General features: G+C 48.3%; 2 protein-coding genes across 2 annotated transcripts; one reads left to right on the top strand and one right to left on the bottom strand.

Moving 5' to 3' along the window:
• Positions 1 to 224: 224 nt before the first annotated feature.
• On the top strand, positions 225 to 9674 carry bcl6aa (BCL6A transcription repressor a). Its single transcript, XM_084472655.1, has 9 exons — positions 225 to 273; positions 2345 to 2519; positions 2931 to 3152; positions 4192 to 5328; positions 5825 to 5988; positions 6561 to 6728; positions 7067 to 7197; positions 7824 to 7961; positions 8449 to 9674. The coding sequence occupies exons 1-9, from the start codon at positions 243 to 245 to the stop codon at positions 8593 to 8595; spliced, it is 2313 nt and encodes a 770-aa protein (XP_084328781.1). The 5' UTR covers positions 225 to 242; the 3' UTR covers positions 8596 to 9674.
• Positions 9675 to 12064: 2390 nt separating this feature from the next.
• smx5 lies at positions 12065 to 14207 on the bottom strand. Its single transcript, XM_084472830.1, has 5 exons — positions 14148 to 14207; positions 13819 to 13886; positions 13395 to 13425; positions 13235 to 13294; positions 12065 to 12830 (listed from the first exon to the last, which is right to left on the bottom strand). The coding sequence occupies exons 1-5, from the start codon at positions 14148 to 14150 to the stop codon at positions 12705 to 12707; spliced, it is 288 nt and encodes a 95-aa protein (XP_084328956.1). The 5' UTR covers positions 14151 to 14207; the 3' UTR covers positions 12065 to 12704.
• Positions 14208 to 14902: the final 695 nt, after the last annotated feature.

Below are 14902 nucleotides of genomic sequence, written 5' to 3'. Positions count from 1 at the left end.
AGAGTGCCAAAACTAAACTGTCACAACTCAAACTCGGTCGTGTCATCCACACCATCGCCGTCACCAAACCACACGCGGCGGGTATATAACCAAACACCGTCGCGACGCAGCGGTCGTGTCATTCGCGGCGGTGGAAAAACCGTCTCTCCCCCCCTGCCGTGGACAAAGTGGTACGGTCCCGGGCTCAAATTCCGAGAATTGAGCTGCTCTGATTCTTAGAACTGGGCTTCTTAGAAGTGGTGATGCAAGAAGTTTCTAGGAAAGCGCTACCAGGTGACTTTACATTTCTTTTTTTTCTCCAGGTGACATTTAAAATTTTCCCATTTTCCATTCTTAACCCGCTTTCTACTCGCTCTCGGATATAAATGTTGTGTTTTTATTTTAGACATTTACAGACGCGGTTGTCCTGCAATAACGTGGCGTGTGTATTGTGTGTGTGTGTGTGTGTGTGTGTGTGTGTGTGTGTGTGTGTGTGTGTGTGTGTGTGTGTGTGTGTGTGTGTGTGTGTGTGTGTGTGTGTGTGCCACCACACACACACATCCACTCACCAGGGGGAGAGAGAGGCAATGGGGGCGATGGGAGAGAGTGTGAGCGGCGGTGTGTGTGTTGACAGCGGGGGAGAGTACCGCTACAGACCCGTGCTGAATGACATGCATTTTAGAACGTACAGCGCTACAGTGTGTGTGAACGGGGCTCAGCCTCAGCGCGACAATATGCTTTAACACACTGGGGGGAGAGAGTGGTTATCGGGGTGCGATGGGGTGAGACTTCTGGGGGTCTCACTCGGAGCTGTCCACGGGACCCCCACGCGTGGCCCCGTCCGACCGCCGGATCTGTAGATCAAACGAAATTGGCGATCTACAGATCCCGCGTTCGAACGTGATACAGTGTTGAGTTAATGTTGCGCAAATTATTATTGTGCGTTGTAATGGTTTTGTTGTGGTGTGGTGGGGTCGTGCAGGGAGGGAAGTGTTGTCGATCCGCGATGATGTTGTTGTGTCCACTTATCCGTAGTGGGTGTGAAGGGCTGACGGTGTGTTACTCAACACGCTGCTGGTAGTTGATATCGTGATGTAGGGGTGCAGGAATGTTCCCCTCGCGCTCTGAGGAGGAGGACAGCGTGTGTGTGAGGTGTAAAGTTGTGTGTTGAGTGTGTGCGGGCATGGTGTTAAGAGTTGTGGGCGACATGTGTGTGTTCGCTACTTGTTTCCCTGCTCGTTGCAGACTTCTCGGTGTGATAATTGAAAACATGCGTTTGGAGTGGTGCACGTTGCACGGGCTGTTTGCAGGCTGTTTGCCGGCTGGGTGGGGGTAAGGGTGGAGGTTAGGGTGCCGCTGCAGCTGGAACTTTATTTTCGGGCGTGTCGAGTCCCCGAGGTTTTGGCAGCGAGTTGTTAATATTTCCCAGGCCAATATAAATCATCTTCAGTGTGGAATCAACAAAATGTTAATGGAGCCTTTTGGGCTCATGCTGTCGTTTTTGGAATGTCGTTATATAATAGTAGACGTTTTGATGGGATTTTATTGTATTGGGTGTAATTGGGAGGCCTAATAATAATAATAATAATAATAATAATAATAATAATAATAATAATAATAAAAGTGATCTTCAGTTGCAGTTTTTTAGATTATTTGTCAAGTTCTTGTTTTGTTAAAATAACCTTAAAGGAATTTGTGTTGCAGTATGTTTAAATGTGAGAAGCTGGGGTATGTTGTGGTTTTGAAAGTGAAATGCAAGTCGTGTGACTTTCTCGTGCCGTGGACTTTCTCTGTATAATGACATTTCATTTACATAATGGATTTCAATTACTTCCCAAGGACGCGAAGAGTTGAGCTGAGTTTTTACAGTCACTCACAGGCCTGTTCGAACCCAGAAAATGCACTTTGTGGTTATTGTAATAAGGGATAAAAATAAAAAAGACACTCATAAACCCGTCAATTAATAGACGATACATTTATTATACGGAAGGCTATTACCTGCTCATAACCTATGCGGTTTTTTTTATAGTATTTTTCTAATTAGCCTTTTGTAAACGCGGTAAAGTGCTATGAGTATGACAGTTGAAAGCGGCCGAAGGCGTCATCGTGAGAGCGGTGTGTTCTTCTTATTACCTCAAAGCGTCTAGACGCTGTTTATGTAATAAATGGCGCCGCCTTCTGGGCTAAACACGGCAAGCCACCTACAGAAAAATAGTAATACTAAAAAGAAAAGAAAAATGTATCCAACGCATTCTTGACTCCCAGATCAAGATGTAGTTTTCAATACAGCCCTCTAAAAAAACATCCACACTGACCACCACAACAACAACAACAACAGCAGAGTGTGGTGTGGTTCTGTCGGCAGAGTTCGACAGGATGGCGTGCGGTGCGGCTGACAGCTGTATCCAGTTCACCCGCCACGCCAGCGACGTGCTGCTGAACCTCAACCGCCTGCGCAGCCGCGACATCCTCACCGACGTCACCATCCTGGTCAGCCGGCAGCAGTTCCGCGCCCACAAGACCGTCCTCATGGCCTGCAGGTGGGTGCTCCCTCTCTCCCCGGGCCCCCAGACCCTCTCTAGACGTCTGGGGGCCTCCCTGCCACAGGCCACTGAGAGCTCTGCCCTCTCTGAGTTCTCCTGAGGGCCTCTGACCGGAGAGACACTTTAGAGAAGTGTTGGATCTGAAGTCAGTCAGTGTCACTATGGACGCAAGCATCTGATAAACGACCAAATAGTAGTTATCGTTCTCTTGTGTGCTTTGATGTGTGTCCTAATTTTTGCAGCGGCTTACTGATACCATAATATAAAAAATATATATAGTATAGGCTTTTACTTTACTGTATCTTTTCCTGTTTCCCTGTATTGTGTGGGTTGGATCCAGTCTGACAACGTTATATAAACCCAGACCCGGGCGCAGAACGTAACCCTCTCCGCTCCTCCTCCCCTCAGCGGGCTGTTCTACACCATCTTCACGGACGCCCACAAGGGCAACCTGAACGCCATCAGCCTGGACCCCAAGGTGGACCCCGAGGGCTTCTCCATCCTTCTGGACTTCATGTACACGTCCCGCCTCACGCTTCGGGACAACCTGCTGCTGGCCACCATGAACACCGCCATCTACCTGCAGATGGAACACGTGGTGGACACCTGCCACCGCTTCATCAAGTCCAGGTGAGGCTCAGACCCAGGGTACCGCCGAGGCCCCGGGTACGACCGGGTAAGACCCATTAAGAACCTGGATACGACCTGCTGAGAACCCTTGGTACGAACGAGTACGGCCGACAGAGAACCCGGGTACGACCCACTGAGAACCCGGGTACGAGACCTCGTACGACAGGTTACGGCCGGGTACGACCCACTCAGAACCTGGGTATGACCCACTGAGGACCCTGGTCTTCTCGGGTACGACCCACCGTCTCCCAACGTCCTCAGAACGCCGGAACCGTAGACCCGAAGGGCTCTGGTCGGCTTAGGTGGTTAGATCCGGCCAATCCTGGGGTTTGCAGTTCAAGTCCCTGGTCTGATTCGTCGCAGCATGGCGTCCGAGAGCCGGGGTTTCAGACGTGGGTGACGGCAGCCACAGCTTTAGAGCTGAACGCTTGTTTCAGGACCGGGAAGGATGCGTACGCAACCACCGGTTAGCTAGTCCTTGAGCGAAGGCATCGTGGCGGTTGATTGATTCATGATTCTGTCAAGGCAGGAGTAGGAAAGACAGCATCCCTGCTTTGGCCACGCAGCGTTGAGATCTGTGTGATAGCCGGGGAACTCAGAAGACGCCGCGGAACGCTGTGAATATCAGCCCGTGGTGGCGTGGGTTCACCTGTCCAGACTTGTTGAGTCAAACCCGATGTCTCTGGGTTTCCTTGTGAGGGAGTTTAGTGCTCAAGGAAATTAGTTGACAAGGAGAAGGATCTTAGAACTGTAGAAGTGACGTCACAACAGAACGCAGGAACCCGATTAACCCAGGTTGGAGTTGTTGATTTGTTTGCTTCTGATTGTTATCGTTTAATTGACCTATCATGACCTATTTATGATTGTTTTCTAATCTTGTTAAATTGTTTTTAGCAAACAGTGAAACAAGTGTTTTATTTCCCAGACTTGGCGATAAAGTTTCTTCAATCTGGAACCTATTCATTTAAAACAACAAAACAAATCCATGAATCGTCGTCTGAGTTCTAATCGTCCGTTCCTCCATCCCTGGTTGCCGTAGTGACGCAGCGGTGAAACTGCCCCGGGACGAGTTCCTGGTGAGCCCGCTGGTCCTGCCACCGGACGTCCACGCCTTCCGGCCCCACGACGCGGTCGCAGACGGCCTGCACGCCCGCGGCGTGGGCACCTACCGCGACACCCGGCCCTACGCCTCCACCGTGTTCGGAGGGGTGGGGGTCCCAGGCGGGCCCTACCACCACCACCACCACCCACACCACCCCCACCACCCCCACCACCACCTCTACAGCCAGTTCCCCGCGCCCAGCTTCCCCTTCCCGCTCTGCAAGCTCAGCGACGCCAAGAACGCCTTCGCCGCCGCCGCCGACCTCTCCAAGAGCGCCCTGCACCACAAGCTCCTCCCCCCGCCGGCGCCCGGGTCACATGACCCCACAGCCGGGGCGGGGGTGCGAGGGGGCAGCGGGGTCGAGTACGGCCGCCCACTGGGCGGGACTGGCGGCGGTGGCGGCGGCGGCGGGTTCTCCGGCATCCTCCACGGCGCCGTCTACGGCCGGGAGGCGCCGCGAGACGAGGAGCCCAGGAAGGAGGGCCGGGACGGGCCCAGCCCCGCCGTGGGCCTGGGGGCCCGCAAGAGGGGGTTCCCCGGGCTGGGGGCCGAGCAGCAGAAGGAGCAGAAGGAGAAGGAGGCGAGCAGGGAGCACCGGGAGGAGGAGGTGCACGCATACCCCTCCCTGGGCATGGCGGGCACGGGCCGCAAGGGCCTGATGAGCAGCCCCCAGAGCCCGCTGAAGTCAGACTGCCAGCCCAACTCACCCACCGAGTCCAGCAGCAGCCGCAAGGCCGGCCTGGCCCACCAGGGGGCGGCGCCGAGCCTGGGGGGCGCGGCCCCGGACCCCAAGGCCCGCAACTGGAAGAAGTACAAGTTCATCGTGTGTAACCAGAGCGCCAAGGAGGAGGTGGAGGAGGAGGCGGGGGTGGAGGGGCCGGGGTCCCTGGGGCGCTGCTCCCCGCCGCCGCCGCGGCTGGAGGTGTCGCCGTACCGCCACCGCCACCCGGCCGACGGCCACGCCCCCGACCCCCACCCCCTCCACCCTAGTGGTGGGGCGGGGGTAAAGAAGGGGGAGCCCAGCGAGGAGGTGCTGTCGCCTCAGAGCAGCCGACTCAACAGCATCATCAACAGGTGAGCGGAATGCAGGTTTACGGTTAATTCTACGGTTTTTGTTCTGAATTGTGAGGGGAACTCGAGGTTCCCCAGAGGAACACTGGGGTTGTGTTGTTGTCACGGCCTCCGTTTCCGTTTCTCGCCGGATGTCCATAGAAATATGAAAAGTATCTTAGTTATCTTAGTCCTTATCTAATCTTAGTCCTTATCTAATGTGTTTACTTGACTTGAGTTCACCAGCAGTTTGGACTCTCTTACGCACGCGCATGCACGCACACACACACATTCCAGACAGAGTAAAACTAAAAGAGCTCAACTCACCAACAAAGCTGAGATCCATACGATCCTCCGCCCCCTCACCACCAGCCCCATCTGCCTCTCCTCCTCTTCCTCTTCTATAGTGTGTGTTCTATATCCTGTATACGTCTGCTGCTATACATCTGGAGCCAGCAGCTGCTCCTCCAGATCCCTCTCTGAACGGGAGCGCTTGTTCTCTCTCTCTCTCTCTCTGCAGGGCCCAGAGGGGCGGGGACAGCCACGTGCCGCCCCCCCACTTCCTCAGCCATCTCAACTGCTCCACCTGTGGGACCCCGTCCCCCCAGCACCCCGCTGACGGGGGCCCCAACACCACCACCTCGGCCGGGGAGCTCCACTCCGAGTACTCCGACTCCAGCTGTGGTGAGCACACTATGCGTTACCATGACGATGACAGGGCTGATGGGAGGTGGAGGGTGGGGTTCAGGGTGGGAGTTCTAGTTTGTGATTTCTACGATATGATGGCGGGTTTATCTCTAAAGTGGTGGTATTTTCAACTTGTTCAACTTTTATTAATAGATTTTTTTTATTATTTTATACTTTTTTTTTTACCAAATTGCACAATCGGACTGAACTTTTTTTTAGAGGTATCCGGCAGCATAACATTTTTAATTGCTGTTTGATGTTTTAAAGACACAATTTTGTTCAACACTTTTTTTCTTCACTAGCATTCCTCTTTTTATTTATGAGTAATGTTACGATTTTAGTTATTTAGTTATACTAGTTTAGTTATTTAGTTATACTAGTTTAGTTATTTAGTTATACTCTTACAACACTTATTTATTTCAAGTTATTCACCTGAAGTAATTATTACCTCATAACGTCGATAGAAAACTCAACAGATATTGACATTCCATATTTATGTGCCGATGAAAAGTTCTCTATCGTGTTTGTTTCGGTGGCCAATCTAACAGTCGGTTCCCTTCTCCCGACAGAAAACGGGGCGTTCTTCTGCAGCGAGTGCGACTCGCGCTTCGCGGAGGACGAGGCCCTGAAGCAGCACATGCTGCAGGTGCACAGCGACAAGCCCTACAAGTGCGATCGTTGCCAGGCCGCCTTCCGCTACAAGGGCAACCTGGCCAGCCACAAGACCGTCCACACAGGTACGACCCCCTGACCTTTGACCCCTGACCTGTAACCCCGGAGACACACATGTACTGTTTTGAATCAGTCAGTGAGGGCACAAGAACAATAAATTCAATGAGATTTGTAAAATAATAAAATAGATCTACAACAATAGAATAAAAACAAATTTAAGATTTTGTTGTTAAATATTCACATTTTAGTTTTTAAGTGGGAATTTTTTGGTATTGAGGGGATGACTCTGAAAGTCATTGGTTCATTGGTTCTTTTTTTTGAAAGCCTGTGCTCATTGGCTGTTTCTCTGGATGTCAGCACTCATTGCTCATTGCTTCCTCCTGATTGGCTGTTTGTCCTGCAGGTGAGAAGCCGTACAGGTGTAATATATGCGGTGCTCAGTTCAACCGGCCGGCGAACCTCAAGACACACACGCGGATCCACTCCGGAGAGAAGCCGTACAAGTGTGAGACCTGCGGAGCACGCTTCGTCCAGGTGAGACTTAGAACCAGACTTCAAATCACTATTTACACCGCTTATAACATCACTATTAACACCGCTTATAACCAGACATAACATCACTTTAAGTCATTTTTTGCTGCAAAGAGTGCAATGTAAACTACGTTCATTTCGTTGTTTTATCTTTTATACAAAAAATCTATATATATACAAAAACATTGACATTTTACTTTTCTGTATTCCAAACTGCATTTTCGACTGCAAAGTGTAACTACCTGAATTTTAAAATGAACTGGCTTCTACACTTCAGATGCAATTTGAGAAGAAAACTGCAGTTTGAGCACAGGAACAGGAAAGTGTAGAGGTCAGGATGTTCAGAGGTTAGCGTCGCTGAGCCACCTGCCCTCACCCCGGCCTGCTCTCCGACAAAAATAAACCTGACCCTTTTACACACATTCTTCTGAAGTGATCTCTTTTGAATTCTTACGACTGACTGTGCTGTGCTGTGCTTCAAGTGTGAGATGAACAAAGAGCATTCATCGTCATGACTTGATCTGAGAGGACGAAAGCGTCTGCTGAGCGCCTTCCACGGTAACCGCAGTAACCACGGCGGTGGCCGTGTGACGTGTCGCTGACTCACGCCTCTCCTCCTCTTCTCCCAGGTGGCCCACCTGCGCGCCCACGTGCTCATCCACACCGGGGAGAAGCCCTACCCCTGTGAGATCTGTGGCACGCGCTTCCGTCACTTGCAAACGCTAAAGAGTCACCTCCGCATCCACACTGGGGAGAAGCCCTACCATGTAAGACACACACACACACACACACACACAGACAGAGGGGGGAGAAACCCTACCATGTAAGAGAGACACACACATAAATGCGTGTCTACTTTCCAAATAAATGCATGGGGTTTTAATCTTGCATTTCATTTTTTTTTTTTAATCTCTTGTCTCTATTCATTTTATTACTTTTAAACAATATTTCCTCAAAAATACTGGTTTTACCGCACATTTGTTATTTTTGTCTAGTCTCTTTATTTACAACTGTTAAGCTATTTATTTATTTTACATTGAGGACATTTAGCAGACACTTTTATCCGAAGCGACTTACAATAAGTACACTACCAGAAGAAAGAGAAAAAACAATATATCGTATATACTCTGTAATCAGGGCACACTTCAATGACAATGCTTCTCAATGTCTCCCCAGCTGCTGATTTGATTCGCTTTCAAAATAAAAGCCTGACTAATAACCACCAACGTGTTTCCCTCCGTGTCTCATCTGCAGTGTGAGAAATGCAACTTGCACTTCCGCCACAAGAGCCAGCTGCGGCTGCACCTCCGGCAGAAGCACGGGGCCATCACCAACACCAAGATCCAGTACCGCCTGTCCTCCATGGACCCGCCCACGCCCCTGCTCAGTCCCGCCTGCTGAGCCCCCGACCCGGCCCCCAGGAGCCATGGTACCGGGCCCCAAGACCGGCCCCCGGAGCCATGGTACCGGGCCCCCCCGGAGCCAGGGTACCTGGCCCCCAGACCCGGGTCTTCTGACCCACGGTACCGGGCCCGCAGACCCAGGCCCACTGACCCCCGGCCCGAGGCCCCATGGTACCGGGCCCCCAGACCCAATCAGCCCGGTACCGCCCTGCCACAACCCTAAGACCAAGGCATTTAAAGACTCGTGACCGCGTACAATCACCCAGAATGGTAGTGCCACACTGTGTTCATTCAGAGAGAAAGAGAGAGAGGGAGAGAGACATTACTGGCGTAGGAAGCGCCATTCTAAACAGGTTTATACACACGAGCGTCAAGGCTCCAGTCCTTTGTATCTGTCGGGATGTGAATGCCGACTGCACTTCCGGGCTTTGAGTATGCAGTTTAAAAGATTTATTTTGGTGCGAAGAATGGAATGTATACAACGTCCATTTTGTTTTTTTTGTTGTTGGTTTTTTTCATTTTTGAAAACGAAAACAAATATTTTGTATCAAAGAATTTTACTTTTCTGAAAGTATTAAAAAAACTGAAATTTCGATCGGGGGCGGTACGTATATTTTAAAGATAAACCAGAAATTTGTGGCCGTGTAAAAGGTGTGTGAATATTCTTGTTACGGCCTGTGCGCCACCCCCGCCCTACAGGGGGTTTGGACTAACCCTGAGACATATCAGAAGAGGGACGATATGATAATGCATGTGGCGTTACTACTGCTGCCAAACTCCATGACCTGCCCGTTACACGCTGTGACATCATCTGTAATTATTCTGAACATGACGTCGTGGATTCTCTGCTGGCGGAGAACACGAAATCCTCTCCGTTTTGTGTTTCGGTTTTTATTGTTCGGATATGAATTTCAAGGTACGGACTTCTATATCTATATATCTATATAAATATATGGATATGTATTTATATATACGACCACGGACATATTATGCTTCATAAATGTAATTTGTATAGATGTTAATTCTTTTCGTCATTTATAAAGTGAAGGTTTACAGTTTATGTTCCCTGTTGTACAATCTACAATAAAGTGTGTGTGAATGTCACGGTTTGATCTGTGCGTTACGCCGTTTAGCCGCAAATTCCTCTTCAGTTACGCCTGTTAAATTGGTCCTTTGGTATCAGTTTGAGCCGATTTGGATCCGTTCAAAATGAGTAAAGGAAAAACATGTTAAGATTCTTGTATGCATAAATACATTCAGTTATCAAAACTTCAACTTAATGTCTCTACAAAACTTGAACTTGAAGCGCTGTAGAATTGTGAAATATAAAATGAAGTGGTTGGTATAGTTTGCCTGCAAAACTTGCTAGCACTTGATTCGTAACTTTGTGAGGGTTTATGATTCAGATAGCTTGGGGGACGATGGCACAAATCAGACTAAAGCCCCGGCCCGTGACATGTTAATGCGGCACTGTAATTTCACTGTACGTCCTTACACAGCAATTACTAGCCTATGCTGCCCTCTGCTGGACAACAGAAGGACCATGCATCCACAATTATAAGAAACGTTCTTATCGTTTTAAGAAGCGGTTGACTTTGGTATTTAACCGTTTAGATACCAATACTTCAAGTAGTTAAACACAACGGTGTACTTGAATTTGATTAGCTATTTTTTTTATATAACAAAAAAGGCCTACACAAAAAGAATAAGACAAGCAGACCAGATTCATAAAAAATAATTAGGGACTGTTCGTTATTTATTTAAGACCACCGGAGGGATTTTCGGACCTCTGATCACTTTATGCATAACCCCCGCGGCGACATAATTTTATTTTGACATGACCCTGAAATCGACATGGCAGAATTAATATGACCCTGCCCCTATTTACGGGGGGGCGTCCAAACAGACCACTCTCGCTTCATTCGAAAGCCACAGCGCAAGGCCAAGGAGGAGTAACTGCTACCCAGCAAAAAACGAACATGAAGGATAAACGTGGCGTGCAGAGGGGTAGGTGCCTGTAGTGCGACGAATGCGTGGACTATAACCTGCCACCACAGGGCAATGCCTGCAGCTACTGTAAATGTACACCAGTCAACCACCAGCAAGTCCCAGAGACAGAGTTGGGTCAGATATGTTACATTTGACATGCTTTATGTTCCTAGCGTTTCTGCTGGTAGTAGAAGCGTTCAATTAATGTTTATTTTGCTAGGCAACGTGGAACCAGTCAGCTTCGGATATGATCCATCTTGTGGAATCTCTGCGCATTCAGACATACCTACAAACTCATAAGGGTTGAAAAAGGTGATCTAAACCGTTGTAGGGGGGTCTGGGCATCCCGCCCCAGCCAAATTTTGCTATTTTAACATGTAAATTAAGCATTTTGGTGTACTCCCAGAAGAAAATAAAGGGAAAATAACATTTTCTTATGGTAAAAATGGCACATTTATTAAGCCATAAACTGGTCAGTTAAGGTCTATCCACTATAACCAAACCAGTTTTAAAGTCATTATTTCTGCTGCCACATGGGGGCGTTATACCACACATGAACATTTAGGACAGGTAAACAGTAAATCCCATTGGCCAAATTTGGCAACATATCAACATAATATTTTAATTTTTCATCCTTTTGGCCAGGACAAGACTTTCAATGGCCCGTTTTCTCTGTTTGGCAATGCCAATTGCCTCTTTCGGGCCACACTATCGTTATCCACCACCTCTGCCCTATTACTAGCAGCACTGGTAGATGGCTGGCAGCCAAACTCAACCCTCCTTTCCCTGACTTCGTTGGGCTTTGTCCCTAGTTCCAGCTGCACTAATGTTGGAACACAGCCTCCTATCTACCTCCCCAAACTTCATAACCAAACTTCTACCTCTCCCAACCACTCGCTGACGTCCGAGCAGTCCACTCCAGGACTGGAACGATGGGGAAAAAAACGCGCGCTGTGGTATATCTTAATAGCGATTGGTGGTCATGGAACGTGGAACGTGGAGTAATTTGGCCAAAGATTTTTTTATTGTGAAGATAGCAAACTTGTTTCTCGCTCATTATACAGTCGGTTATTATCAGGGGTGCACATAACTTTTTTTAGTGAGTTACTCATTTGAGTACCAGGAGATGGTGTTCGGTACGCACTCCACACGTAGCGTCGTTTTGATAATGATAGTCATTTATATGTGTGCGCGCGGTGCACAGCGCGCCGGCTCCGTTAGCCTTTTTTTTGCAGGTGGGGAAACGCAAAAGTAGTACAAGATACACGTGTAGTTTTGTTTTGAAGACCTGACGGTGAGTTACGCAAAAGCGCTGTAGCGGCACAAGTGACGTTAGGCATCGCTGATTATGGGCGCGCATGCGTACTTGCGTACCAGTTATGTGCACCCCTGGTTATTATACAGTCGCCCCCCACCCCCACACCTCTCGTTGTGACACATTGCCGTGGCAACAGTCACTAAATAAGCATGTAGTCAGATTGCAGTTCATGGCAAAACATTTTAATCAAGTCCTCGACGGGTACATAGAAAAACAGCCATCAAACAGAAATACTTACAAAAAGTCTTCTATGGTAAAAAATGAATAAGTCTTGATATATTTAATCTATGACCTTTTTCCTCCAGAGACAGAAATTCTATTACTATGGACAAATAGAACCACCGGTCAGTGTTTAAACCAAATCTGTATTTTCTTGCCAAATAGTAAATGTAAACCAAATCTTTAAAAGTTACAACTGGCCAGTAATTGGCTGCACAAAAAAAAAGTTGTCTTTCCTGAAACAAGGCGAGCGACACCGCCAAGATTACCGCCGGATTACGTGGAATCAACCATATTATACCCAACACGTCCTCCAAACCCTACCTAAGCTCTGTACAAATAAAAAAGGAAATAACACGAAACACTAGCGGTGGTCAGAAAACAGCCTCCCCATTCCGAAGCCACCCCTCTCCTCCTCCAGAGTGGAGCGGTCCGACCCCTCTCCTCCTCCAGAGTGGAGCAGTCTGACACCCCCCATCTGCCCCCCACCCCCCTCCAACCTCAGCCTCCGACCACGACAACCCAAGGCTCCACTGTCCTCGTCACCGTGCCGACCACTGGGTGCCGACCACTGGGTGCCATCACTGTTTCTGCTGCATGGCCTCCTTGCGGGCGGCGTCCTGCAGCAGCTGCGTGTCCACCTCATCGGCCGGCAGCTGGACGTAGCGCACCACTGAGCCGCGGATGAAGCAGTTCTTGACCGACAGCTGGGGGGGGGGGGGGGGGGGGGGAGCCACAAGGAACACATCACGCATGGTCAAGGGTTTCTTCAGTCATTACACACCAACGTTTTAACTACAGTGTTTAGAACAGCTAGGACAGTAGGTCATGCATTTTATTGTTTTTAAGCCTAAGCGTATGTTGTTTTTCGTTCTACATGGGTACGCCATTTACGCTTTACTAAATGCATACATTGCGTGCGTTTTACTTAATGTGTACGTCGTTTCCATTTTACGCAATGCGTGTCGTTTACCTTTTACTTAATGCAAACCTTCTTTTACACTTTGCTAAATGCATACGTCCTGTACGTTACATTAATGCATGTATTCTATTGTCATTCTTCTACTCTTGAGCGAGTTAGGACTATATGAAGCAGAGGAGACGTCCGCACCATGTGAGGGTACTTCTCTGGATCCGTGACGCTGATGTCAGTCAGCTTGATGTTCAGGTACTGCACAGGGGAAAGAAACAGGGTGACAATATGAGTGAGGAATCTTATTAATTAAATGATAATCAATGAAAAACAACATGAACTACATCTCCAAACCCACCTGGTCGACGGAGTGGAGGGTCCCACAGATGCTGAGAACACAAGTGTAGAGAGTTTGAAAAACAGAACTACAGCTGCATCACCGACCAACGCAACGACGCTTATCGGCCCGGAGTCAAACGCAAGCGTGCACATTGCATTCGGTGTTGGGGTTTAGATCTGATTTTAATGATTGTAATGACAGATTGCGTGATAGGTTGTTAACCTGACTTCACGTGGAGCCTCGTTGTTTGAGGAGAAAATGAATTGTGCACAGGTAGCACACTCCTGTGCACACACTTGCTCTTTAGTTTAAAGAACGAATATTTTGGAAACAATAGAGAACTTAAAATAGGCCCACAGGAGGATACACTATTAAGACATTATTAGATGGGACACATTTATAAGACACAACATTAAAACATGCCGGCGGCAGCGTCACCGACCTGAGGTCATTCTTCAGCTCCACCACCACATCCTTCCCCACCAGAGACTTGAAGAACGAGTAGAAAAGCTGGGGAAACAAATCAGAGTTTCTTTATTTAGAAAAGCATAGTTTATGTCACGCTAGGCTTCAATATGATGGACCAGGGAAGCAACAACAACCCACCAGCCCACATGCGCATCGACACCCGGCGCAGGTGGACGCTCTCCACCGTCACTGGTGGAGAGCGAGTTCACGCTCTCCACCAGTGCGAGTTGCACGCTTCACTGCAACACTAGTTTGGGTCCGAATGAATGAAATAATTACTTAAAAGTTAAAAAAAATGCTCACCATTGTCCCGGCGCCTTTTCAATCGTTTGGTTTGACTGTCGTCTCGACCTGATGACGTTCCTCTAGACGTCATATTTCAGCGGCGAACCATAAGGTGCGTCGGAATAAAAGCTCCAACAGATGGCGCCACACCACCGCTTGGGGTGCGTTCCAATGTTTCCATGTAACTTCCAGAGGTTCTGATATCTCACGAAAACTTTAAAGGATTTTATGCAGCTAGAGGCTAGGAGACGAGGAGACTTTACCACCAGCACCCTAGAACAATATTACTATTTACCAAGCCCAGTATTTGAACCCCTATCATTTTATTGAGAAAGACATTTCTCAATAAAATTTGAGAAATGTCTTTCTTATTTAAAGATGGTGAAGGCTTGATTTGACATTTGCAAAGAGCGGAAAATAACAAGTGTGGAATAGATTTTGAAACTAGAGAAAAAAAAGAATGAATTCCCGCTTCTCTGCTCCCTCCCTTGGTTCCTCCACCATCAAGCATATGCAGCTATGTTTGCAAGATTGATTTCCCGGAACCAGTCAAATCAGAGATGCCCTGATGGATCAGAAACTAGCCTGGAGCAGTGTTGAGACTAAACCGTCAGTTACAGAGCACACAGTCAACTGAACAGAGCAGCGAATTTCACTGAATAATTGCAGACGGAGAAAAGAGCATTTCTATCATATTTCACTAAAATAATATGTTTTAGATCTTATCTACATCATCTTTAAATATTTAGAAGAAACAAATCGAAAAAGGTCAT

The sequence above is a fragment of the Micromesistius poutassou genome (assembly GCF_964030765.1).
Source record: "Micromesistius poutassou genome assembly, chromosome: 9".
NCBI classification, from domain to species: Eukaryota; Metazoa; Chordata; class Actinopteri; order Gadiformes; family Gadidae; genus Micromesistius; species Micromesistius poutassou.
Note: the sequence above shows the minus strand (reverse complement) of the source record. Positions and strands in the feature narration are given on the sequence as shown.